The following is a 27,097-nucleotide window of genomic DNA, read 5'->3' on the forward strand; positions in this document are numbered from 1 at the left end:
AGACCATGTACAAACCAACGCACGTAAACACAATTCTGTAGGCACCCGAGCCTGTCGGGAACGTGAATCGGAGTTTCGGAACTGGCACGACTGAAGTATTTTGTCATTACCTTAACACGTGCTCGTATTTACGTTAAGGGGACACTAAGGCGAAACAATAAATCAGTTTATTCTAATAAAGTATTGTTTGACAACTCTGCAGGCAGTCACTTCAAAATAATAGTTAGATTATTAGATGAGAAAATGAAGGTCGAAGTATCAGTATTTGAATTTCGCGCCGAAACCCCGACGCCGGTACGTCAGTGTGACGTCAGGGATTCCAAAGTATGTCTTCGGATTTGGGCCACGTTGTCTGAGTAAAGGTTCCCGAAACTTGCCATGTTTAATATTTGGTTCCTTTAGAACACAATGTAGTCAATCTGTACCGCTATATACTTAAGTAGGCCCTAGAAGATGCCATCAAAATCCGTGACGTCACAGCGACCAAGTGCGGGAGTTTCAAGGAGGCGTCGCCAACCATCTTTCGGACGGACGGACGGAAAAAACTTTAATGGAAAAAGGACCTGCGAGGTTGCCAGCCCGGGCTCAGGCCACCCGGGCATTGTGTGCGGTGAGGCATAGCCTTTCCACCACTGCCCGGGCCCGCTGGATAGCCCATAATTGGTCGTGTAGTTCTGAGCTAGTCAGAGCGCTTAGCCATCGCTCCTCGAGAAGGTCCGGTTCTATCTTGTCCTCTACGTATACTCCAACCATCTTTCGTCCTTGCGTTTTTTTCTGGCTTACCAAGCGTCTTAATTATCGTGGTAAGAGTGGTGTTTTGGGTGTCTTAGAGAAGTAATTTACTGATGCAGAAGAAATCATTTTTCTCTTTAGTGTCCCTTTAACACGTGCTCGTATTTACATTAACAGGTGCTCGTATTTACGTTAACACGTGTTCGTATTATGCAGGAGAGCACCGAGTGGTGCGCATTCGGATTGACCCTGACAAGCTGGACGCTGACCAGCTTCGTAGTGGCCTTCGTCATCACGTGTCTTTAATGGTCGAGTGCGGCCGGGTCTACACCAAGGAGGCCCGTCTACCTGTGAGCCACAGGAGCGGATACGTGCTTCTGCAGAGCGACAAGCCTATCTACACTCCTAGGCAGACGGGTGAGCGTATACACCGCATTATACAAACAACAACTATGTGTGTTTGTGTGCAAGCTCCTGCAAAGCGAGAAAAATTGAAGTTGCTGGTTCCTGATGTGTCTTACGTCTTCCTTCCGTCTGCGCCTTTCGCGCTGTTTGCGATTACTCTTGTCGAATTAGCCAACACACACACACACACACACACACACACACACACACACACACACACACACACACACACACACACACACACACACACACACACACACACACACACACACATATATATATATATATATATATATATATATATATATATATATATATATATATATATATATATATATATGAACTCCGCGTTAGAAAAACAACGCACTTATTTCAAAACCAATGAATAAAACACATTCCTGATGTTTTTTCACCTTAGATTTCTTCAAATTACTGTACAGTTGCCAGAAACTCTTATCATTCAATTATATATACAGGGTGCCCAAATTATCACGCACCAAGATTTTAAAATATGCGAATGCCACGTAGCTGGACAGAACCAAGGTAACTTAAGTTGTTTGCCGTCACTTGGAAACATTCAGATTATTTTACGCATTTCGCCTAATTGCATAATTTGTCTCAGTCAATTGATAAACTTCTCAAATATTACAATTAAATTAAAAGTGTCAGTCAGAAAATTGTAGAGCAGCGTGAAATACTCCCGATGCAGCTTTCTGTTGCTCAATACGTGCTACTTAAAAGTGTTTTTGCGAGCGTGAAAGAAGCCTGCGAATACATGCAAAGTGCCTCGAACGGCCAGTCGCGCGGCAGCTTGACATGATCGGGATGCATCAGGGTGAGCACAAAAACTCTACAGTGGCAGAGACAGATGAACTTTGTTGTGCGAGCTGCTCGTTTTCCGATTCGCCTTCATTGCAGCAAGTTGTAATGGTAATGGTGATTATGAGGATAATGATGGTGAATAAAATATATTTATTGCAGGTTAAGGCATAATAAGGTAGAGAAGGGACGGAGGCCGGGATATACTCAGAGGCATCTTAGGAGCTGTGCAAAAAGCCCACCAGCAGAAAAGTGATTCGCTGTCGAAATACCCAATGCAGTTTTCATCTGTATATCTGTACATTGGAGCAATTGAGGGTACGGCATCATGACGCCGGCAGACGAGCTGCGCATGCACGGATAAACGTTTTGAGTTTGTGTGATGTATGTATGTATGTATGTATGTATGTATGTATGTATGTATGTATGTATGTATGTATGTATGTATGTATGTATGTATGTATGTATGTATGTATGTATGTATGTATGTATGTATGTATGTATGTATGTATGTATGTATGTATGTATGTATGTATGTATGTATGTATGTATGTTCTTTGTATGCCTCTTTTCCCTTAGCTGACCTGTGCATATTATGTTGTATACTGCACTGGACCGACCACTGGCCACTTTAGGCTATCGCTGCAAATAATTTTTCTGTACATTTTTTTATTATTCTTGAAAATAGAGTTCGATTGATTGATTGATTGATTGATTGATTGATTGATTGATCTGATCATCTGATGTAATGGAGAGGCGTGTGTAATATATCAATTTTGTCCTATTTTGATGCATTACCAGCTGCACCTTACAGAATAGCGGTATCATTTCTATTGCTGAGCTGCTGAGTACTAAACTTGATAACTTTGTTTTTTGAAAATTTGAGAAATCCAAGGATCAAAACGCATTTATATAGATTTCTTACGGTCGCTACATTCTAACATTTGCTTTTAGATGCACTGAACCTCACCGAAACCGGTGTACTGCTCGCCGAAAAAAAAAAAAACTATTTCTTCATTCCAATGCATTAATTTTTTTTTAAATAGGAGCTCTCTGGCTAAAGCAATTTCCCGGTAACTCAGCAATAAAATAATATGTAAACTGCCCATAATAATGCGCCTAAATCGTATGCAAACGATATATTATACACCGCTCTAAGTAATACCACTAATTTATGAGCAGAACTGTTGAAAAACCTTCATAAACACAGCAAACAACTGCACCGCGAATGTATAATAAATAAATAAATAAATAAATAAATAAATAAATAAATAAATAAATAAATAAATAAATAAATAAATAAATAAATAATCTCACGTAAGCTGTAAAATAATATATCAAGTTTGTCTGCTTTAGATGCTCTCAAAAATTCAGTGGGCAATACTGCGATATCTACTTTTGTTGCAGAGTTACGAGTGGATAAACTTCATTCCTCATTTATTAATGACTTATGAAAATTCAGAAATCTTTCTAAAAAGTTCCACGCCATAAATCGAAATTCTACTTGTCACCGTTATTGGGATTTAATTTTGAATTTAATTGTGGGGTTTTATGTGAGAAAAACCACGATTTGATTATGAGACACGCCGTAGTAGGTGGAGGACTACGGAGTAACTCTGACCACCAGGGGACACTTCACGTGCCTCCAAAGCAATGAGTAATTACTTAAGAGGAAAAAAAACGAAATCGGGAAAGAAACAATTTATGATAACTCAAAGGGAAGCTCATTATTTTCGAAGCGAGATCAGGATGCCTTAAAACACGCACCTATAAAGCGAGATATAAGAACGAAGAAGCTTGTGCTTGCGGCAGTAAAGCTAGCGATACGATGGAGCATGTTTTATTAGAATGTGAAGACATCTGCCCAGCAGTCGATTTAGGCACCACTGGCCACATCGAAGCCCTTGGGTTCAGCGAAAGCACTGGAAAAGTAAACATGTCTGCAATAGAGATTAGTAAGAGGCGATTGGAGGATTGGTGGAAGAAAAGAAGGAAAACGACAAAAAACGGAGACGTACGAAAGCACAGTTCGAAATAGGGGATCAGAAAATTTGGGTGGGGTAGTTTCTAGTGTTTCTTTCTCTCTTTTTTATTGTTTAACCTAGTATAATAGTGTTGTTAGTGTTTAACCCAGTAAAATAGGAAGCAACGTTACTAGATTAGTTAGGAAGTTACTAGTTAGGAAGTTATGATAGAAAGAGCGTGGTGGCGCAACCCGCCGCCCCGTTCCAAAAGGGACGCTCATACCATCCATCCACCCATCCAAGCACGCGACATGGGCGTTCTTTCACTTCGCCCCCATCGAAATGCGGTCGCCGCGGCCGGGATTCGATCCCGCAACTTCGTGATCCGCGATCGCGCGATCCTGCAACACCATAGCCGCTAAGCCAAATCGGCGGTTGCCACTTAAATCTTCTCTCTCAAATGCAACTAATTTCATTCGAATCGGTCTAGGCGTCGTGTCATCAAAACATCTCTGTATTATACACGTATTAAAAATAGGCGGCATCGTAGTCGTACTCGAGGCAAGGAGGGTCCTCTTAAACTCGTGTCCTTGAGCACGTTGAGCGAAGTGTTTGTAATGATGTTCTAATCTGAAGCAATTTTGAAACTGTCTATTTTTTTTCAGCCCATTTCCGAGTGATCGCCGTAGGAGAGGACCTGGTCCCTACTGCAGGAGAACTCAATCTGCAGATCCTGGTAAGGAACTTATTCGGTTTGGTTTAGTTGACGTCGGGAAAACGTTGGCAGATATCGTCGCTGGTTTCGCGGCAATATTTCATTGTCTTGACTCTAGCAAACATACAGAGGTGAAACGAAGATATAAGCAAACAACTACATACGCACGCGTAGGCACGAGAGAGAGAGAGAGAGAGAGAGAGAGAGAGATGAAAGGCAGGGAGGTTAGCCAGAGGCGTGTTTCCGGTTTGCTACCCTGCACTGGGGTGGGGGTTATATATGGATTGTAAAGACAAGCTTACTGACCCTAAGGGCGCGAGGAGCCCTTATTCAGGGGGATTGATTCGATGAACAAGATAGCCTATGCGACAATACATTTGTAACGATTTGCACATAAGTGTTCGGGCGAAGCGAACAAGCAATTAAAAAAAAGCGATTGAATATACGAGGTGATTATCAGCCACGAATTTAGGGGACACTTGCAAAATAAATGCACAAGGAGCAAGTACATAAAAGTTGTACATGCGCAAAAACTACACTTATGTGAATAAATGATCCATAGACCGATTGAAAAAACACCGTATGCTCCACATCTCCAGCATCTATAATCCTATATGGTACTGTAGGATTCCGTTTGAAAACCTATGTTCCCGTGTGTGCCTACGTGACCATGCATGACTGTTGTACGGGGGCCTGTGAGCCCACAACCGGAGCAATTTGGACCTGTTAGTTTACCATAGTAAATGATTTCGAATAGCGCAAGCGCGTGAGAAGAACAGGAGGTAAGACGGAGCGCTCCGTCTTTTGCATCTAGCTCATAATACCTCGATATAAGTGTCTTTTGGCGTCACAGACATGTTCGGGCGGTGATTCATATGCTTCTCCAGAGGAGCTCGGGCTTGTCGCGCCCAATGCGGGTTTCTAGACTTGCGTGGAGGGTGTCTTTGTCGTGATTAGACGAACTGGGCGGGGGACCATACGCGGGGGGGGGGGGGGGGGCGTGAGAGGGGGGCGGTGTCACCGAAACTTATCTCGCGTAAGAACGTTCCTGCACTGGCGCCCGTTCTAGCACCCGGCCACTCACGAAAGATGTTCGATACTGGAAACTCGACAAGGCGGCTTTAGTGAATGCAGACGTAGCTAAAGGGACACTAAAGAGAAAAATGATTTCTTCTGCATCAGTAAATTACCTTTCTATGACTCCAGAAACACCACTCTTTCCTCGATAAGACGCTTGGTAAACCAAAAAGAGCGCAAGAACGAAAGACGGGTGGCGACGCCTCCTTGAAGTTCCCGCACCTGGTCGCTATGACGTCATGGATTTTAATGGCATCTCCTAGGGCCTACTTAATTATGTAGCGGTACAGATTGACTAGATCATGCTCTAAAGGAACCAAATATTAAACATTGCACGTTTCGGGAACCTTTACTCGGCCGACGCGGCCCAAAGGCGAGAACATACTTTGGAATCCCTGATGTTACACTGACGTACCGGCGTTGGTATTCCGGCGCGAAATTCAAATACTGATACTTCGACCTTCATTTTCTTTTTTTCCATATATTTACCCTAAAGGCCCAGCTTGGGCATTACATAGGGAGGGGGGGAGAACAATTGATATACAATGATATGCAATATACATTGTAAGTCGAATATCCCTATATGAAGTAGTACATGCTATGCAACCTTTACATCACTTCTAATTCGACAACATCATACGCCAATTATTCTTACATTATACAAACAATAATCTGACATCTGAAGAAATACAGGAAGAAATGTTAATGTTATTAATTTACGAGTGTTTCATTAAGTGCTTGTTTGAATATAATATGGTGAGTTATTTCAGTTATATTACTTGGGAGATGATTCCATTCCGAAATAGCGAAGTGCAGACATGAAAACTGCAATAGTTTAGTACGTGCAAATCGTTATTCGACCTTAAATTCATGATCAATTCGTGAGAATTTTCTTTTGGCTGGTAAGATGTGTGCCTGAGAGAATATACTTGGGTCATGAAAAAGCTGATGGAAGAAAGTTAGCCGAGATATCTTTCTTCTAGTCTGCAATGGGATGAGTCCTAGGTCATGTTTTATTTTGGTGATACTTGAATGTTGTGAATAGTTACCTGTAATAAATCACGCTGTCTTGTTCTGAAAAGATTCCAATTTGTTAATAAGATGCGTTTGGTGCGGGTTCCATATAAATGAGGCCTACTCAAGCTTTGAACGAAGTACGGTGGTATATGCAAGAAGCTTAGTATCACTATTAACCTGACGAAGCGTTCGAGGAATGAAGCCAAGAGATTTGCATGCAGCTGAAACAATACAACCCACATGATTATGCCAAGACAAAGTCGGAGAAAGATGAACACCTAGATATTTAAATGATTCTGCAGTTTCTAGGGCCTCACCATTAAGAAAGTATGTGTGTTTCGTAATTTCATAACAAGTAGTAAATCTCGTAAGTTCAGTTTCCGAGGTATTTACGCTCATTTGTCAGTCTGAGCACCATCTTTCAATCCTGTTCAAGTCATTTCGTAATTTATCACAGTCACCCTTACATTTTAATGGCCGATACAGAACGCAATCGTCGGCATGTAACCGGATTTCTGAGTCTATACCCTGATGAATATAATCTATATAAATTAAAAATAGAGTGGGTCCCAAAACGGAACATTGAGGCACACCGGTTTGAACAGGTTGAAATGACGAACGGACATTATTGATTACGACATACGACAGATTGTCGTCTGTTACTTAAATATTCTTTAACCCAGTTTATTGCTTTTTCGTCAACATTATTCAGCTTCATTTTATATATTAGGTGGTTATGAGCCACACGGTCAAAGGCTTTAGCAATATCTATAAATATGGCGTCAGTTTGCGCAAGTTCGTGAAGGTTAAGGTGAATGTCTGTAGTTCCTTCAAGAGAAGCTGGGATTCACATGACCGGCCTCGTTGAAAACCATGCTGGTTTGCAAGTAGAATGTGGTTGCTAGCCATGTACTGCATGATTTGAGAAGATAATACGTGTTCAAATAGTTTGCATACAACAGACGTAAGGGATATAGGCTTATAGTTTGGTAGCTTGTTTTTGTCGCCGGTTTTATATATTGGTATGACATGTGCCAATTTCCAGTCGTCTGAAATTTCGGCGGTGTCGAGAGACTGTTGAAACAATAGTGTAAGTATAAGAGCAGAATTGTGCTTTGGGCATTTTTAGTAGCTTAGTACAAATACCATCAGGACCTGGACTAGAAAACGATGGTAAACGCTCAATAGCTTTCACAATACCGTCACTAGTCACAGTTATACATTCCATGAATGGAGAACTATCAGAAAACTGTGTTGACTTATGTAAGGGCTTTTCGTCACTAAATATACTACAAAAGAATAAATTAAACCGTTCAGCAACATCCATGACATCAATTGCAGCACCAGACTCAGTGTCAAAAACAGGTAGCTCTTTTGTAGGTGCGGGAGAAATGACTCTCCAACATTTTTTTGGATCTGTTTTTAGAAATTGCGAAATATCCTGGTTGAAAAACTTATATTTGGCAGCCTCAATATGTAATGCACATTCCTTAAAAAAAAATAAATATTCTGACTTAGCTTCTACAGATTACGCGCTTCTTGCCTTTCGAAAGAAACGTTTCTTTTTATTCAGATATCGCTTAATCTCACGAGTAAACCATGGCTTGTCTGCTGTTTCATAGATCCATTTTTTTAAATGTATTTCTCCCGGAGTCTTAACAACTCGTTACGAAAACGAACCCAGTTATCTTGCAGCGAACAGTTTTCATACGTTTGCATGAATGACAGATAAAATTCAAGAAGCTCAGAGTTGAAGCTTTCGCGATCTGCTTTAGAATAGTCATAAATCTTTTTCTTTGTCGCGGTTTCTTCACGGTTTGCGTTTTAAAGGTACAATATGTATGACACGATGGTCACTAATATACTCTATAGACATCCACGGTAACACGTTCGAGGTGTGTTGTTTGAAGCAGATCAAGAATAGCATTGTGCCGCGTAGGGATTTCGACAAGTTGAGACAACTGAAAATATTCTAAAAGGTCAACAAAATCTGCACAATCGCGTGTCTGGCGCGTGCTAGGGGATTTTAAAGCAGACCACTCAATGCTTGGAAAGTTGAAATCGCCGGCCAAAATTATGGGAGAGTTATTATATTCGGATTGGATGGGGCCTGCTGCAGACTGCAGTTCCTCAGAAAAATCTTGTAGAAAGTCAGGTGGCCTATAGCATGCGCCAATAACCAAAGTTACAGCTGGTAAATAGCATGCAACCCAAATAGTTTCAAGAGTGCTGTCAGTAGGAATGGGTTTTACCTTTATATGCTTTGTGATGGCTATTACGACACCGCCTCCTTTTCTATCCACACGGTCTTTACGAAAAACAGTGAACGAATTTGAAATTTGTAACTCAGAATTACTAACTTTAGGAGTTAACCACTTTTCCGTTCCGGTTATAATATCCGCATTACAAGCGTGAATGAGGGAAGTAAGCTGATCTTGTTTGTTATGTATGCTACGAAAGTTGGCGAAAATAATAGAGAATGTAGGTGTCCCACTTTCTTTCTGCACGTGGCGACGGCGTCATGGGTTTGCATTTCGCTGGACACACTCCACGACCAAACTAATCAAACTATTATTTTGAAATGACTGCCTGCAGAATTCTCAAACAATTATTTATTAGTCTCAACTGATTTATTGTTCAGGTTTAGTGTCCCTTTAACTCGGGCGTTAATTTTGGAAGCTACTCGGTGTTGAGGACCATCAGTTGCATGTATCGAGTCATGGACAGCCAGCAAACGGCAACGGCGTGCTTTGGCGCCCCGAAGCAGCCGCATGACGTCGCCTTCAGGCGTTAATTTTGGAAGCTACTCGGTGTTGAGGACCATCAGTTGCATGTATCGAGTCATGGACAGCCAGCAAACGGCAACGGCGTGCTTTGGCGCCCCGAAGCAGCCGCATGACGTCGCCTTCAGGCGTTAATTTTGGAAGCTACTCGGTGTTGAGGACCATCAGTTGCATGTATCGAGTCATGGACAGCCAGCAAACGGCAACGGCGTGCTTCGGCGCCCCGAAGCAGCCGCATGACGTCGCCTTCGATGAGAACGCGCCACCGCCGAATTCGATGCAGTTCGGCGCATCGTAAGTCGGCTCGCTCACTCGTTTCTATAAACGCCGACGGTTGGGCTTTCAGAGTGGGTTCGCCTTGTTTCCGCCACGCCTGTATACTCCGACCGCCATTTGTTGCCGCGGGTGGTCGTCAGTCTCTCGGGAGAGCTGACAGGCGCGACACCAGGTGGCAAGCACTCGCCAGAAGACGTGGGCGCCATGTCACATTCGAGGAACGCGCGAAACGTGCGACGAAGGCCTTTCGGTGTGCGCAAAAAGTCGAAAAGGGCGAAATAAAAAAATAAAAAAAAATACAAGAGGCATAAGTACCTGGCGAGTGACTGCCACTTATCGTTTCAAATTACGTTCGAATTTCAAATCAATTGTGTTCTCTAATGTTCTTCGCGCAATAAAACGTGAAGAAAATTGCGAGTCTACTTCCAGCGGCGGCCGCGCCACAGGTGCGCTTCGGTTTCGTAGCCTTTGCTTCACAGCCAGGAGAAGCTGGCCGCGAGTGTTTAACTTTACCTAAGATGCAAAGGGCTCGCTGATGCAACTTCGCTGTCTCTGTTGCATCAATTGTCAGATTGGCATTTAGCCGTGAAGTACCTTTAGGTTCCATTTAAGTTCAAATAGAATAAACGGGATACAACCTGTGAGTACGTGTGACGTTGCGCGTGAAAGACACGGACAGAAGCGAGGAACGAAGATACACACACAGCGCAATCTACCAAGAGCTTTATTGTACAACCATCGCGACCTTTTTATACATTGCCGTACATCTGTGCGCATGTCCCGACAAAACTCATTCCATGTGCGCAGCCACTCAAAAATGCTATACTTCTTTCTCCGACAATACAATCAATGCCATACTGACACACCTGTCTTCCAAATTTGAAGTAGTGTGCTTCTATAATCGAACGGGTGAATTCATTTTTTTGTTTTCTTGCTATTATCGTGCACTCTTCTAGCAAAGGTTTGCATCCGCACTCTTCACGATGAACATTTAACACTCTTATGGGTGTGACAAAGGGTGTTTTCTGCGTTTACACCCATGCACATACCCTTTTCACCTAAAACACCCTATCATAAGGGTGAATTACGGCCGATTAAGGTAGAATAGTGAAGGACAGGTGACAATTGCATGACCTCACGTATCACGGTCACGTGATAATTGGAAGTGTACATCCATGAAGTCATTAAGTTTTCGCATTCCTAAGTGACTCGATTTTTTCTAGGATTCTGATGTTACTGGCTTGAAGGCCACTCCAAAACGTGTGATCCAGAAAAAGTACCCACTTTCACTTACAATTTAAGTGATTATCATTATATTTTGTGCTCACAGTAAGATTATAATGCAATTGAACACTTCTAAGACAAACTGCAGTAACAGACTGAAAACACGCAAGCAACTTGCACAATTCTGCATGAATATTTCGGTAGCCTTGTTGGGCTATTGGGTTGTTGGGCCACCCAACCAAAAATGGCGAAATTAAAGAAGCTTTCTGGATACGTTGCTGAACAAACAGGAACGTGCTGTTAGACAAGCCTCTGCTGTACAATGACATCAACATACACTTCGCTTGGTGAAGCGATAAAGAAGACATTTAAAGCGTCGAGGTCACGCTGGAAGTTCTTGAACTCGAATCTCCACATACCCTGCCTAAGTTTTGCAGAGCTTTATTCAGCTACTGATGTTCTTTCTAAGCGCATCCTGAGACACAGTTTGTAAGGCTCAACCTATATTAGGGGCTGGTGTCGTCAAAGCTGTAATTGCTTACCCACAGAATACGCTTTACAAACGCAGCGTTCGGTCTCCTCATGTATGCTCACGCTTCGCTTCCGCACGACCAAGATGTCAGCGTCTTTATCGGGCCGCGATCTCGCTGAAACTTCGCAGTGACCTCGCAAGGTTGCTTCGTTCGGACGCAGCGAGTAATCTAATCGCAACAGCAGAAGAGCGCTGATTGTCTCGCTCACGTCACGATTTGTGTGCTGTACCCACAGTGATGCGGCACAAACTGCGTCCCCCCCTCCCCCCCCCAAAAAAAAATGCTCGGCACGAAACGTAGTAGCAGCTACCAGCTAGCTCACCGCTTTAGTTAGAGACCACAACGAAACAGCAGCAAAGAGGCGGCCGTGCGAGCAAGCAAACTTGTCAGGACAAACTACTCTAGAATAAAGGGGTAGCAGCGGATACTTTTTTTTATATTTCGACGGAGTTCGGCGCAGCGCAATGTACCAAAGCCACCTAATGTACGCGACCGCTCCCTGCCCAATGAAAAGCGACCGGAAGTGACGCGACGACGCTGCAACTAGGCGCGCGGCAGGACGGGAAGGCGGAAGCTGCTCCATCCTTGCATCAATTTCTTTCTCTATGCTTGCGTTCTCTGCTCTTGCTGCATGAAATGCGTTGTGTCGTTTTGGTTGGTGTTCGCGTCTCGCGCGCGAAGTAATCTTAAATTAACGTGTCCTCGGATTTATGCGCGGTGTATAAAAAGATGGGGCCCGTGCTTCGTGTGTTACTCGTGCCCCACTCCAAAGCAAAGCGTTCGTACGTGCTGGAAGATGGATCCACGGACGCTGCAACGAGCATTTGCAACGTGATCGGTGTCAGCGGTCATCATGGAAGTTTTCAGGCAAGTGCCCGTTTATTTGTATGTTGGGTTACGTGTTATTGTTGGCTCTAGAATCATCTCATTGTGATCTCGTAGCATAATTCACTAATGTAAGCGCAAGAGCAGCTGCGCAAGTAGTAGGGCAAGTTACCTCTTCGATCGCGCCCCGTGTGATGTTTCTGTCAAACTGTGTGGTGCGCCCATAGAGAAATATGGTGCGCCTGCATAGTTCCGCATTGTTTCTCAGCGCTTGAACGTTTAGAAATATGGTTCTCTTGCGAGTTCAGCGCGGCTTGTTGTAACACGGTCGTTCGTACTTAAGTGAAGTTGGTCGACCACTTTTGCGTTGCGTAGAAAAAGGACGACTGGTTTTGGCACCTTTCGAAAAAACCCTGGCGCGGTCGCGTGCTATGTTGCCGGTTGCCGGACGCTTTCAGCATGTTTTCGGCTTGTGTGTGTGGGCGCGCGCTCGGATCGCTTCGTGTGTGTATGCGTGTGTGTGTGTGTGCGCGCGCGCGGACATGCCGGTTTGTATGTGTGGGCGTGTTTGCGTGTGTCTAATGCGTATACGTGTTTTGTGAGCGTGTTTGTGCATACGTGAGTGCGCGTGTATGTTTCTGTGTGGGTCGCTGTGTGTGCACGCTCGTGTTAGCGTGTGTGTGTGCTTGTTTGTGTTTATCAATGTGCGCATGCGTGCTTTTGTGTCTGCGCTTTGTGAGTGTTTGCGTGCGAGTGGGTTTTCTATGCGTGCGCATGTATTTCACAAGGTCGGTAGCGTTTTACTCGCAATAAAACTGTTTCAAATTTGGTGCAGCGAGTGTCCCCGCCGTGAAAGCCGAGTTTGGTATCGAGCCATTCTGGACAACTGCAGTGTGAGGCGTTGTTTCTCGGGAAGACCAGTGGGAAGGCGTCAGGTGCAGGCTTACTCCTTTTTCCCTCCTCTGCCCTAATGAATTCCATATCCTTGATTTTTATTGCGAAATGAACATTACATCCAGAGCATAAATAAACGAATAAGAAATCTGGTAGCGTGTTTCACGATTACACTAATGCTGATCTTAAAGGCGTGGATTTCCCATTCCTAACATTTCCGTTCAAGTAGACAACCTAACCCGCCGTGGTGGCTCAGCGGCTGTGGTGTTGGGCTGCTGAGCACGAGGTTGCCGGATCGAATCCCGGCCACGGCGGCCGCATTTCGATGGGGGCGAAATGCGAAAACACCCGTGTACTTAGATTTAGGTGCACGTTAAAGAACCCCGGGTGGTCGAAATTTCCAGAGTTCTCCACTACGGCTTGCCTCATAATCAGAAAGTAGTTTTGGCACATTAAACCCCATAATCTTTTTCTAAGTAGACAACTGCAGAAATTGTGAATGGTAGGTTATGCAAGACGTTCCGTGTATATATTGTGGGGTTTGATGTGGGGTTTCTCCCACCGTACTCTTGGGACAAAGGAACGACAACACAGTAGTGCAAACAATCACAAGGGCATTTATTGCACCTTTCATAGATCAATGCCTGCTAGCCGAGTTGCTATACAAAACATGCCGATGGGCGCGCGACAAATCTAGAAGTCCGACTCACCGCGTCCTCGCGAGCGAATATGTTCGCCCCATGCTGGATCCCAACGCCTGGTCGTTCGCGTGTATGGTCACGCGAATCGTGGCGCGTTCGAAGGCGGCCACGCGAGGCGGTCTCGCAGAAGCATGGGTGGCGCGCACGCGGGAGACGTCCCCGCCGTGCGTCGACCCGCCGGGAAAGAGCCGCGCTGCACGTGCGGCACGCCCGTCCCGCTCCCTGCCTCGAACCCAAGAGAGCAAGCGCCTTCCTTTCGGCGCCCAAGTAACCTCGCGGCGTTAGCAGCTTTTGAGGGGCTTTATTAGCAGCTAAAGCCCCTCAATCTCCCAAAGTAGCGCCATTCACTTCTCTCCTCCTCCGCTCGGCGCGGCCTCGACGGTGGCGCCGCCGGCAGTGGGCCTGCCGTAGCAGACGACGGCTAACACGCTACGGGAGGAAATCCGCGGAAAAGTTCGTTCGAGTCCTGCGGAGCAGTTTTTTCAATCTAGATCTTGCTTTGTCAGTCGGTAACTGGCCTTAAGAATGTCGTGTCGGATTTGCGGAAGAAATAGGGAAAAGCACCATTATTCAAGGCGTATTTAAGGCGTAAAGCGCGCGCACGTTGAAAGTTCGTGTTGCTGAAACACGACACAAGCACGCGGTGTGCTCAGACACGCGAGTAATTACCAGAGTTTCAGGTTTTGACAGCGCGAAAGTATGTGCACGTGGTTTCGTAGGTTAATTTACGTACCTGCAGGATGCTTTTGTTCGGCCGGCGCGTGAGAGATTCCGACTGTCTGCGGTCAGCAATGCCTGGCAGCAGGGCCGTTTCTGTTCCGCGCCTTTTACAGATGTACGTAGCTCATGCACAGGTTGTGGTGGCCATGAGCAACGTTTTCACACATAGGCGGTATAGATAATTTTAACAACTTACCAGCATATGAAATCGTTATTTATTTATTACAGTGCAAATGGTTAGAATTTGATAGAAAAGAAAGAAGGAACTTGATGGGACAACTGGAAAGAGGTTCAGAAAATAATTATCCCCCTCCCTCATTGGCACCAGCAACACTTTTGTTGAAGTGCTAATTTTATCTCTGTATACTACGTGCGTCTGTATTCTTTTGCGTTGTAAGTTTTCACAAGGAAGCAGTGTTGCGTTAACTGGAACAGTCAAGGCACACAAGACAGAAGAAAAGTTGATTCTTGGGTTTTACATCCCAACACCACGATCTCATAAGGCACGCCATAATGGGGGCTCTGGATTAATTTTTTTTTTTTTTTTTTTTTTTGCAGCTGGGGTTCTTTAACGCACCCCCAATGCACTGGACACGGGCCCGTTTTGACACGGGCGTCAAAAGAAGAGGTTGGAGGAGCCGTGGCACTTACTTTACAAAGCCGCGCGTTCTTTGCCACTTGCTCGAAGTCAGCCCGCCCGATCTTGTGAATCCACACTTTTCTTCGTTTTGCGTTGCGCCCGGCGGATGGTAAAACAAAAAGCTTTTTGCCGTCACTGGGTCTGTTGTGGCAACCGTAGGCGCAGCAGCACGGCATCGCAATTAAGCACTCGGCCCTAACACATTGTATAAAACTACCGCGCTCCTTCAAACCGCCTGCCGTACTTCGTCGCGGAGGCCCAAAAATGGGGGTCGCAGGCCCAAGATTGGGGGTCGCAGCGCGCTGGAAAGAAAAGATATACAAAAGCGCGGCGCCTGCTCTGCGCCGGAAAGAAAAAAATATACAAAAGCGCGGGGCCCGCTTTCACGTGACACAGATTGGCCAATGGGGGAGCGGAGGAGGCTGGGGCGACAGGAGGAGTGGAGGAGGAAGCGCCTGGGTGAGCGGGGTGGCGGAAAGATCTAAGAATGGCGCTACTTTTGGAAAATTGAGGGGCTTTATTAGCAGCGCGATGCTCGCGCCATCTCTCGCACCACGCTTGTACCACTCGGACCGCCGCATGTGCGGCGAAGCCGCACTACAGGAGACGCGCTATGCGGGAAAAACATCAGGGGAGGCGCGAGGGTCGCGCATCCCCACAATATATCAGTTGCCTTCAGGAGGTTTATGGAATTTGCAAATCGGAAGTGTTGTGCTTTAGAGGTATCATATACAAGCTTTAGGTTCTCTCTGGGTAGTTTGCATGACCTTCAAGAGTTGTCGCCTATAGCCTTACTGGAATATTTAACTATATTTAGGAGCACTGTGGAAGCTCGAAAGCAAGCCCCGGCTCTCGAGAAAGTTTTCAAGCTGGAAGTGTAGGTTGCGAAGTTTGCGGTTGGTCACACAAAGGTTTTCTTATGCTATAGCAGTAGGATTGTCAACGGATAAAAAAAAGTGCATGCATGGGAAGCTGATGTGCTAGAGGTGCGTGCGTGCGTGCGTGTGCGTGCGTGCGTGCGTGCGTGCGTGCGTGCGCGCGCGCGCGCGTTTGTGTGTGTGTGTGTGTGTGTGAATTCGCTCCTCAAAAGGGAGTACGTGTGTAAGTAAGCTGATTCGTTGCTGGTGCTGTTCGCCAAGAATTGGCAAGAAAACACAATAATAAATTAAACTTGGTATAATAAATTATGCAAAGCATGCTGGCACAGTGATGACAGCATATAAACACACAAACATGTAGCTGTGGGACAATTTTAATGCATGACTGCAACTTAAGGATGGAGACTTGCGTCTTTTTCAGTAAGCAACACAAAGTCCATATTTTGGCTTTTCTTGTGCAAACCAAAACGAGGCTCATTGCCAGTGACCTTGTCTTTTGTTCTAATAGCATTTGTTTATCTTGAACTTAAAGCGTTGTTCCTTGCAGGTCATGCGGATGATAGCAGCAGTTTCACAATGCCCAGCCTTGGTGCCCTCCATCAAGAGCAGGCCATTACCGTTCGCCTTCAGACAGATGGCTAATGTCTTGTTTGATGCAGTTGTGAAGACAACATTAGTAGATATAGGTATGTAGTTTAATATAATGAGTCAAGTTTTAAATTAAAACTCTGAAGCACCTTGGCAGCCTAAGCTTGGCATCGTGTGCAGTTGTGTGTAGTTTTAAATATTGCAGATGGTATTGTGCACAGTGCAGGTATGACTGCTGATCAGAAGTATACCCTTGCAATTTCTTGATGGCCTTTCATAATGAGGATTTTCCTTTGTGCAAGAATATTCACAGATTGGGGCATTGCAGCATCATATTCTGTATTGTGCGTTCAGTGCTGATTTCATATGACCTACCAGCTACCAATTTATTTGCAGGAAAGAAATATTTGTTTGCTCTCTGCAATGAACTTGTTATTTGCTCATTGCAGTAAACTCCTCGACCTATAATTTATTTCCATATAATTTTCACAACCTTAAAATTTGAGCTGGTTTTATTTTGAGTACAGTATCAAAATTGCACCGGATTGCAATCTAGACTGCAAGGGAATTAAAGAAAGAACAAGAAACCAGGACCTCTCATGGGCGTTAAAAGAGCGTTTGAACAGGCAATGTGCTTGTTTCTTGTATTGAGCTAGCTGCTTATGAAAATTGCAAGTATATTTCATTTCACAGTTTTGCAGCAAATAGCAGGCCTGCCATTGTCTCTAAGCACAACCTTTCCTCATTTGCATTGTGAGAATCTGTCGTGCTTAATTTGGGACAAGTCTTGAATGAATGTTTCATAATATTGAAACTATACAAAGTATTGGTTAGGGCTAGACAGTTTTCGCACAACTTGACTTTGTTGAACCTAGCCATTGCAAGACGAGAAAAAAATAACATGCACAGAGCACTCATTCAATCAAATGCAATGCTTGTAATAATTTTCCATGTGGCAAAATGTACTTTTAAGCGAGAGAGGGTGGGTAGCCAATTTACAACTATTGTGACTCATGCAGGTAACCGAAACACAGGATGAGAAATCGTTGTGACTCTGCAGTGTACCGAATATGTGAATACTTATATACAATCCTCCCCCTCCCCAGTGGGGGCGAAACGTGCTACATGTGTTGGGTGGTAAAGATGATTGTTTTAGGAGACAAGAAATTTCAGGCTCTAGTTGAGAGGCTACCGCAAGAAGGACCATGTATATAATCAATGATGAACATAAACTGTGTAGGAGGGACATCATTGTTTAGAGCATGAAGTAGCAATTTAGAGCATGAGGAAAAATCATAAGTTCATATAAGGAACTACTACTTGTCACCGTATTGCCAAGCTAACCCATTGGAAGGAGGAGGTCCTGCTCGAAGGAAAATAGTTGACAAGACATGCTAAATTTTCCAGAAAAGTGTGCCAAAATGGAAATTCTTACTAAATTAGTAAATAAACGCCCAATAATAAATTTTAGGATACAGAAAGTGCCTGATAAACTGCATTGGAGAGTTGGAGATCGTTGGCCTGGATGCATGTATTGCAGGGCAGGTGAGAATGCCAGTGGGGGCTTCCTCATTTTCATTTTGTGTGCATTCTATTTGTAAAACAGCACTCTTTGTCTCCTAGGGTAATATAGTTTATGGTAAAAACAATTATTTTTTCATGTATTGTGCATCTCAGTATTAATGTGCCATGTCCAGTAACGTCGTCAGCTGCAGTGCTTATAAAGTTTAATGCACAGATATATTGCAGATTTCATAATGTCAGTTTTATAGCAAGGTCACAAACATGCTCCTGGATAAATGTCTACTGTTGAGAGATGTCATTGGTAGTGTGTCCAAATTTTATTCACTCTTATTTTCTATCGTTTAAAGGCTACTGTAAATTTATTTAATTTTGCTGCTGTATGTGCCATTTTGTATTCATAATGACAGTAGTTTGTGTTCACGGTAACATGCAATTCCTATATTTGCAAAGTAGAAATTTCTCCTACCTTTCATTTGTCTTGCACAGTTACCTAAGCTGTGCATTGTGCCCAGTCACGTTAATTAAGACAGTTGTTTTCAGGAGCGTCTTGCCTTATCAGATTTTCTGCAGTGTGCATGTGTAATTGCACAGACTGAACTCTCATGATTCTATTCTTATTTTACTAATGCAGGATGCAAGATTCCAGCATAGCCATGTGCTGCACTTATTGGTCAAGATGCTCAGAGAATAGAGTCCCTGTACCTCGCGGTAAACTGCTAACAGTATTTTTTATTTTTTTGAAAGGTAAACGCCATTTGCTGCATCAATTGCATTTTTGCAGCTTGAACGTACACCATATTTTTTTCAAATTTTGAATCAATTAGTATACACTGTTCAGTATATTTTTACTGTTTGATGCAATCCTTTCGTGCTGGCAAATGGCAACAGTGTGATATTTAACTTGAACTTATGCATGACTGCCTCTGCCTATGTTCTTTTAGTAACCAGAGTATGGCTGATTTAATAGACCATATTTGCTCATTTCCATACTCGCATGCTACAGCAAGCCCTAATCTTGCATTACCGCATCTAAGTGCAAGTAATTTAGAAATTTACAATGTATTTTGAAACACTGCATCCACCTTTCATGCTCAGCAAAATAATTTAATCAAGAGTGGTTTGTTTTGATCAGGCCTCCACTGATGCTGCACTTTACACCCAAACAGTAGTAAATGGGGAATATTCAGTCTCTTGTTTTATAGTAAGAAAAGAGCCCATTTTCAAGCTACATATTGTATAGTAGACCAGTGCCTTCGGGTTAGAAAAAAAAATTTAAAGAATCTGGAATTGTAATTAGAGAATCTGCTACACAGCACTTTTAGCCCCGAGAGTTCACAAAAGAAAAAAAAAACAATTTAGGCATTAAAAAAATCCACATGATTTTCGTGCTCAAGTAACATAGTTGAAAAGGAAAAACTTGGACTAATTCTCCTGGCTTAAACCTTATTTAAGGCATGTTTATGGCTTGGAAAATGTTTTCTCAGAAATATTGGCCAGCTATGCCTTACATCGACTTTCCAAGCTTTTCATAATGCTTTGCCATGAAATTGGTGTACAAAATAACAGGTGTGTTTCTTGTGGGTCCTGCATTTCATTTACTTCCTTAACTGACCTTTGCAATATCCAATTTCTTTTCAAGGCATGAAAACTTCCATTTTCGTTCATTGGAACTTAATACTGAAAATTTATTCCTTTAGTGGCCCAAAACACTGCTAGGTCAACCCAGGCTCTTTCAGTGCCGCTATATATAGCTTCTTCTCTAATAAGCGCAGATTTGATCAACTCACATATTTTTAAATATGCTTGTGGGAAATGTACATGTTCTTGTACTTACCAATTTCTTTAGTGATTGTGCATATAAAGATTTCATGTGGTTTATGTATATCTTGTACTCTGTATTGTAGCATGCAATAAATATATATATTTTTGTTGAAAATGCAGCATATGTCTTGCCAGTGTGTGTTGCATGTTATACGGATCTGGAAATCGTGATAACCATTGCTGTTAATATACATTCTCAAAAGTGTCCAATCTGCTAGGTTGTATTTGTGCAGCGAAGACAGGTTTTATACACTCTGACTGACTAATATTTAATGTGAGGCACACTTATAGCTATTGTGTATGCCCACATTGAAGTTTCAAAGCCGGCTGTTGGACGGTGGGTTTGGTAGCTGAACTTGGACCTTCTGGCACACACGCAGCTTATGCTTATATCGCTGTACATAGTAATAATTGAAAGCATGCACTGCCGAACCTGCATTCCATGCACACCGGAAATAAAAGTGTGTACACCCTTCCAACAGCCGCTTAAATGGGTGTTAATGCAGACTTGCACTCTTGCACCCTAAATTTATTCTGCTAGACACGCTTCTTGTAGGGTTCTATAATTGCCCCGCAACCGTAGGGTGTAGGCAGCAGCACCGTTAGGGTGTCGATCTGGTGACAAATTGATTTACACCCTTAGGGGTGTTAAAATATTTAGTGTGTATATATTTGCAATGAATGCCTAACCATCCACCTGTCTTGTTTTAACCGTGAAAGTTTTATGCCGGGGTCCACCATCAACTTTCTGTAACGAATGTGACGTCAGCGTGAACGCATAAAATATGCTCTCTTGACTGGGTGGCACCGCCATCTAGGAGCAGTGAAGTGAAGTACTGCATCATGACACTAATGAGCGTCGACAGTGAGCGCCTCTGTAGTCTCAGCGCAGTGGAGGCTTCAACGCGGTGTAGTCTGGTGTAGGCAGTGTAGGCCGTCTGCTGATGTGACGATGCAGTTTCTGCAGACATGGTTTGTTTTTCGCGTCTGGTTAGCCTGTAACACCTCGTCGATTGCGGAGTGCAGCTTCAACATGCATCAGCAGTGCTTACATGCTGCCTACTGCGATGGCAACGACTAGGAAAACTGCTGCGTTTAGTGGCGCAAGAAGACAACGTCGTTGACGGCAAATCTCACTTCGGCCCCACGAGAGTCACGCCAGCGTGAAGCACAACGCCTTTGCGGTGCACACAGCGTACTGTGCCACTCGCATTCCTGAAGCTGAGTGCGTCGCAACTCAACAGCCTGCCCAAGACACTACGAAACCCGAACAAAATGCTCGTACCTTCGCCGAACCGACTTAGCAGCAGCTGGACGCCGCTCACCTAGCAAACCTGCAACACGGTCTCCGACCCGCAAGTGGTGCACCTTTCGCTGCAGCGGACCATGAGTTCATGAAGCAAACATGCAACGGTTTCTGCGAAGACATGTTTCACTTTCTTGTTCTACCGATTCTTATGAGAGGGATCAACCACATCTTTTTTACATTAGTATTATGGTCGCGCAACCTGTCGTTCATGCAACTACCCGACTGTCCCACGTAGAAATGGTTACATGTCAGAGGTATATATGCGTGTGTATTTGTGTGCCTTAATTAGTGCTTCGTTGTCATGTTTGCTGTTCTAATGATCTGCGTGTGAACATTGTGATGGCATGTCGTCCACGGGATTGGCAGGTGACAGTGTGACAAGCCTTCCTTTTTAAATTAAAAGCGAAACTTTTATTTGTGAACCTCGCTGGATTTTCGTGACCATGAATGCTATGTGGCTGTTCTGCCGAATAGGCCAACCAATCACAGCGGAGGAGGCGCGCGATGTCACCACAGCTGGGTTGCTTGCACCACCATCTCGCGCCTGCGCATCCGCATCCATGGCGGCGGCCGTCGTGCGAAAAAAAAAAAAGAGAACCCGGAAAACAAACTCGTGTTTTGACTCTCTGTGTACCAACACAAAGCTTCGCTGTATGTAAAACCCAAATCATAAGATTTGCTGCTTTATTTTCGTTTTTATTCTTGATTTACTAACACAACCTATGTATTTCTGCTACGCTCATTCGTATGACTTGAATATGTATAGGATGGCTGCGTGGTGAATGCTACAGCTTTGCACAATGCTTTGCAGAACCCGCAAGGAGTGGTGACGTATGAGACGTCGCTGAGTGGCAGAAACAACACCACAGCGACAGGCATGTTTAGTCACTCCTACCCTTTCCCCGCCTCACCGATGCTTGGTATGTGGACAGCCGTCGTCGCTTACGGATTCCATGTAAGCTTTTTTCTTCAGTTATCGGCGTACTCCGTTGTACATTTTTCTTTAGCTCAAGAACATTTATCTTTCTGTCAAATGTTTTGTTTGGTGCTTGGACCCATAATTTAGACGAAAAAACAGATAAACAGCTAGGATGGTATTTTGCCACACCTGAACAATGGTAATGCGGTAGAATTGCAGTATTGCGACGCGCTAATCATTTGACGATTATTCATCGACGTCTACATCAACCTCGTTCTCAGCCCACCATCTTTCGCAGATTTACGACGTTATAATCTGCTGATGCTGCCTCTCAACTACTTATAGGTGTTATCAACTAACGCTGCCAAGATACTCCTCGCAAGATTATTATCCACTGAGTCACCCCCGATTTTTTGTGTCTGCCATTGTATCTGTTAGGTGTTGCCTGCTTTGAGTAGTCTAACAGTGGCACAATCGTACAACAATGGATGCTTGTCAAGCAAATTGTGCGAATAAGCACTACACTTCTATCATTTTTAATCAGTGTATCGTGGTAGAATGACAATAAGCCCAATTGCGCCTTTAGTTACAACTTCGTTGGCCGCCATAGTGGGTCGTTGTACTGCTCGTGACCACCACAAAATTCTTTCATTTCACCGACCGTCCGCTATATTTCCTTCCTAACATTTTACAATTTTTTTTTGCAGCTCAGCCAAAAGACCAACATCACTTTTGAGCTTCAAGAGTATGGTGCGTTTTCTTTCAGTGTTTCATTAGCTGCCATTGTGACATTTGCAAAGGCATTGGCCTGAATCATAAAAAAAAATGTTTGCTCTCATCCAAATGAACTGAAAGCTCAAGACATTCGCACACTAGGAGTTTTCAAAGAATTTTCAGACAAATATGTTGACTGTAGTCAACGTACATATGTGCCGCTTCTGTAGCATGTTCGTCAGCATGACCACTTGTAGCTTTTTAAGGTGAAAGCCTTAAGTGGCTTGTTGCAAATACCCGAAAAAAAAAACAGCCCTTCTACTCGCAGAAGGACAAGCAGCAAAGCTGTGGTGTGTTTTACCTCAATCGGCGCAATTATGTATATATAGGTATTATTATTGAAGGACCCAGACAGCGAACACATCTTTTGACTCTGGTGTGATTTATTCTTATGCTATTATGTAGTTGTGACATGCACAAGTACCACTGCATGGCAGACAGGAATTCCCCAGTATTTACAACTTCAGTGTGAACTACGCAATTATGAAAATTAGGTGAAACTCGGCGAAGCCTTAGTGTCGTCCTAGTGGCTAATTGTTTTATATAATTTGTTTCTGCATAGTTTCGATAAAACAAGTGTTACAGGTGTTTTCTGTAACCATACTACCCCCGTGGACGGCCACATATTAATAGCGGACGGGAATTATGTAACGTTTACAACTTCGCTGCGAACTAACTAAATATAACAAGTAAATGAAACTCGGCGTAAGAGAGTCGTCTTATCGGCCAATTTCAGTATAATTTTTTTCCAGGATACCTACATTAGATTGAAGAGCTACAGAGCATTCGTGAGAAACTGGAGACGAAAATTTTTTTCGTGTCAATGCGACATGCAGGCGGATGGACATCAATCGCCGCCAGAGGGTATCTATATACGACTTCGTGTAAAAAGCGGCATCTAGCCCATTGATGTAAAAAAAAATATTGACACGTGTACTTGTCTTTATCAGGCGATGCGTTTCACCGCCTGAAAACTCTTATTGCACAGCGCAGGACGCGCCTGCATGTATCAGAAGTTTCTGGAATGTTATCGATGGTTCCATCCACTGTCTGTGTAATCTGATTGCATGTGTGCGCAACGCGAATAATGTAGAACTTTGTGGAAGGCACACGGGTCCCAGCGATTACTCTGGAACAATCGACGACTGATGTATAAGAGCCTACGCGCTTGACCCGCTGATCAGATTTTCGCCGATCGCCGAGTGTATTCGCCACTATCGTTCTTTGAGTGTAGCCTGCTTTTGAGGGCACAAGTTCGCCCAATAAAACGCTAGTTTGGTTAATCACAGTTTTGCTGGCTTCACGTGACAGTATCGTCAGGAATGGCTGATACTCCCAAAGCAAGCAAATGTGCAATGGCTAAATATGAATGAAGAAACGAAAGAAAGAGAAAACAAAAGAACCTTTTCGTAGTGCCTTAGGTGCTTGCGTGTATCGTTGAGGAAGTTGACCTACAGTGTCGTACGTTTACTTCAGAATGCGGCTCGTTACGGCTTGCAAGAAGTCTGATCCCGTTCTATCGTATGACTTAGTGCATTACCGCATGCGCAGCAGGCTTTCACCTTCACCTGTTACAGGAGCTTAGCATGTTCCTGAATTTCCGGCTTCTTAAAAGGACACCGAGGAGAAACAATAAATCAGCTGAGGCCTATAGTTTATTCTTTCAAAAGTCAGTTTTTCATATCTTGTTAAGAATCTGATTGTGAGATGAAGGCCAAGCCTTCATTTTCCCAAAGCCTCGGAGGCTTCGAATCGATCCTTCGACCTCCTTGTCTGCACCAAAACGCCATATCCATTGAGCCCACAGTAGCGGTTCACTTAAGCGATCCATCTGAAGAGTCGTGCATCAGTTGAAGATTGTATCTTCAAGTATTTTTTCAGGTCATTAATGGTCCGGTCGTAGGTGTTGCTTAGGTTCTATGTATATTCTAGTAACTGTTCGCATGGTCTTATGTAAGGTGTTTATCTATTCTTTCACTAGTCCTGCCAACATTCTCAGCACGGATATCAGCACCCAGCGTCATTCTACCGGGCTCGCATTCTCCGACAGTCACAGTTGAAGCCAAGTAAGCATGAGCAGTGCATGTATTCACAGCAATATTTTTTTACAGAGCATTGATTAATTAATTAATTAATTAATTAATTAATTTGTGCACAATGCCCATGAACAGCTGGAGGCCTTGGCGATGGCATACTTCAAAATGTAGACACGTAATAGTACATAGACAGCACTGAACAAGCAAACTAACAAAAAAAAAGAAAACTGTGTACAATTGCGCTTGTTGTGTTGTCTTATTGTGTCATTGTTCAAGCCACAGTGTGATCATCATCATGATATAGCCTTGCCAAAGATTAAAAAGAAATGAAAGGAAGAAAATATGCCTCGTATGTTCGATTCCGAAAAACTGATGCTCCAACCACAATCGGCAAAATTTTTTTTCCATAGTATATTAGGACAGCATATAATCAGATAACATGAACACGTAAGCAAGCTGCTGAGTTGTGCTTACCAGTAAGACCGCAAAAGAAGTGAAAAGAGGAAAGGTCATATACAACGTGCGCAATCAGATTAACTGCTCAGCACTTTGGAAATTATCATTAATGCTGTACTTACAAGGGCAAGCGCCTCAAGAAGAGTGACTACCATGTCAGGTGAAAGTCACATCGATCATGCGCGTCCTCCAGGTGGAGGAACAGTTTACTAAAAACGTGTTGACGAAATGTGATTGCGAGATGAAGCGTTGCACCACGAGGTAGTTGCCGCGAGGTAAGGCCGCACGATACGTATTCACTATATATATATATATATATATATATACATATATATATATATATAGTGAGCATGGGATAGGTATTAGGTATAATTATAATTAATAAATGACCGATAGGATTAACTACAATGAAATTATTTAGGTCTAAGTAAGGATCCTTGAGACTAATGAATGGTAAGGGAGCGTAATGGTGAATAATTAACGAATGTAATAAACATATAAATAATTGCACATCATTTAAGGATAATTCATTAAGCGTAATCAATAATAATTGAAGTGGCCCTGAAACACTTTGTATCAAAGCGGATAAAGGCACTTGAAGTGAAAATAGGCTATTTCATAAATAGCTTGCCGCAAAAAGTACTTCAATGCATTTCGCAGAAGCGGAGTTATTGGCATCAAACACGGCATCCGCTGTGCTCCCGTTCCTTCTTCAATGCCTTGCACTGCGAAGGCTACTGTGCTACACCTGAATGTCGCTGTGGTGTGCAGTTCAAATTTCATTTTGAATGTTAACGTAAATGCCACGACTGCCACCTTTGGTGCCTACGACTCGCTAAACATGAGCCAAACCTGGTAGTCCTCAGCGATCCGCAGCGAGCTTAGCCAGTGGACTCGTGGCGGCACCCCGTGGTGGCCACTGTATCTACGCCATGTAGCCGACCGCAGCGTGATGTCAGCTATGGGCCAATGGCAGCCGTCTAAGGCAATGACGAAATAAAGCGTTCTATGACGAAATAAAGCGTGAGGAGAGAGTGAGGACTGGGCCTTCTGTGGAAGAGAGAGCGTTTGAGAGAAAGGTGACTTCACAACCAGCTTGTGAGCTCCACGCGCTGCGTTCAACAGCAAAACATGGCTGAGATGTTCACAGCAGCGTGCTACTTGCGGGCTATGGGATTTCACCAAGCCCGAGGGGTGGTTCAGGGCTCCTTTAGGGAGACTTACTTTTAACATTCCTGATTGACCAACTATAAAGTGATTATGGCTAATCAGAATTTGTTAAGTATAACTAACATCACCTATGTCTAACCAAAATATTCACGATTAAGTTACTTCAGCCCAATAAATGTTAATAAGGGCGATAAAAATTGATTCATAATGCTTCCTTAAAAGCGCAGTTCAAGTTACGAGTACACTACGATTGCAATTACATTACAATTACGATTACATTAAGTTTGCCCAGTAACA

General features: G+C 43.6%; 1 protein-coding gene across 5 annotated transcripts in view; it reads left to right on the forward strand.

The window, feature by feature from the left end:
- The window catches only part of LOC139060923 (complement C3-like), a 184,687-nt gene that overhangs the window by 75,503 nt on the left and 82,087 nt on the right, over positions 1–27,097 (forward strand). For 4 of the 5 annotated variants that reach the window (XM_070540234.1, XM_070540233.1, XM_070540236.1 and 1 more), the window contains 5 exons: positions 949–1,149; positions 4,586–4,656; positions 22,257–22,400; positions 23,072–23,114; positions 25,120–25,204. In XM_070540234.1, the coding sequence (XP_070396335.1) occupies positions 949–1,149; positions 4,586–4,656; positions 22,257–22,400; positions 23,072–23,114; positions 25,120–25,204 (544 nt within the window). Of the gene's footprint in view, positions 1–948; positions 1,150–4,585; positions 4,657–18,949; positions 19,024–22,256; positions 22,401–23,071; positions 23,115–25,119; positions 25,205–27,097 lie in introns of those variants that run through there. The other variant, XM_070540237.1, reaches the window with a different exon arrangement.

Source organism: Dermacentor albipictus, chromosome 6 (genome assembly GCF_038994185.2).
Source record: "Dermacentor albipictus isolate Rhodes 1998 colony chromosome 6, USDA_Dalb.pri_finalv2, whole genome shotgun sequence".
NCBI classification, from domain to species: domain Eukaryota; kingdom Metazoa; phylum Arthropoda; class Arachnida; order Ixodida; family Ixodidae; genus Dermacentor; species Dermacentor albipictus.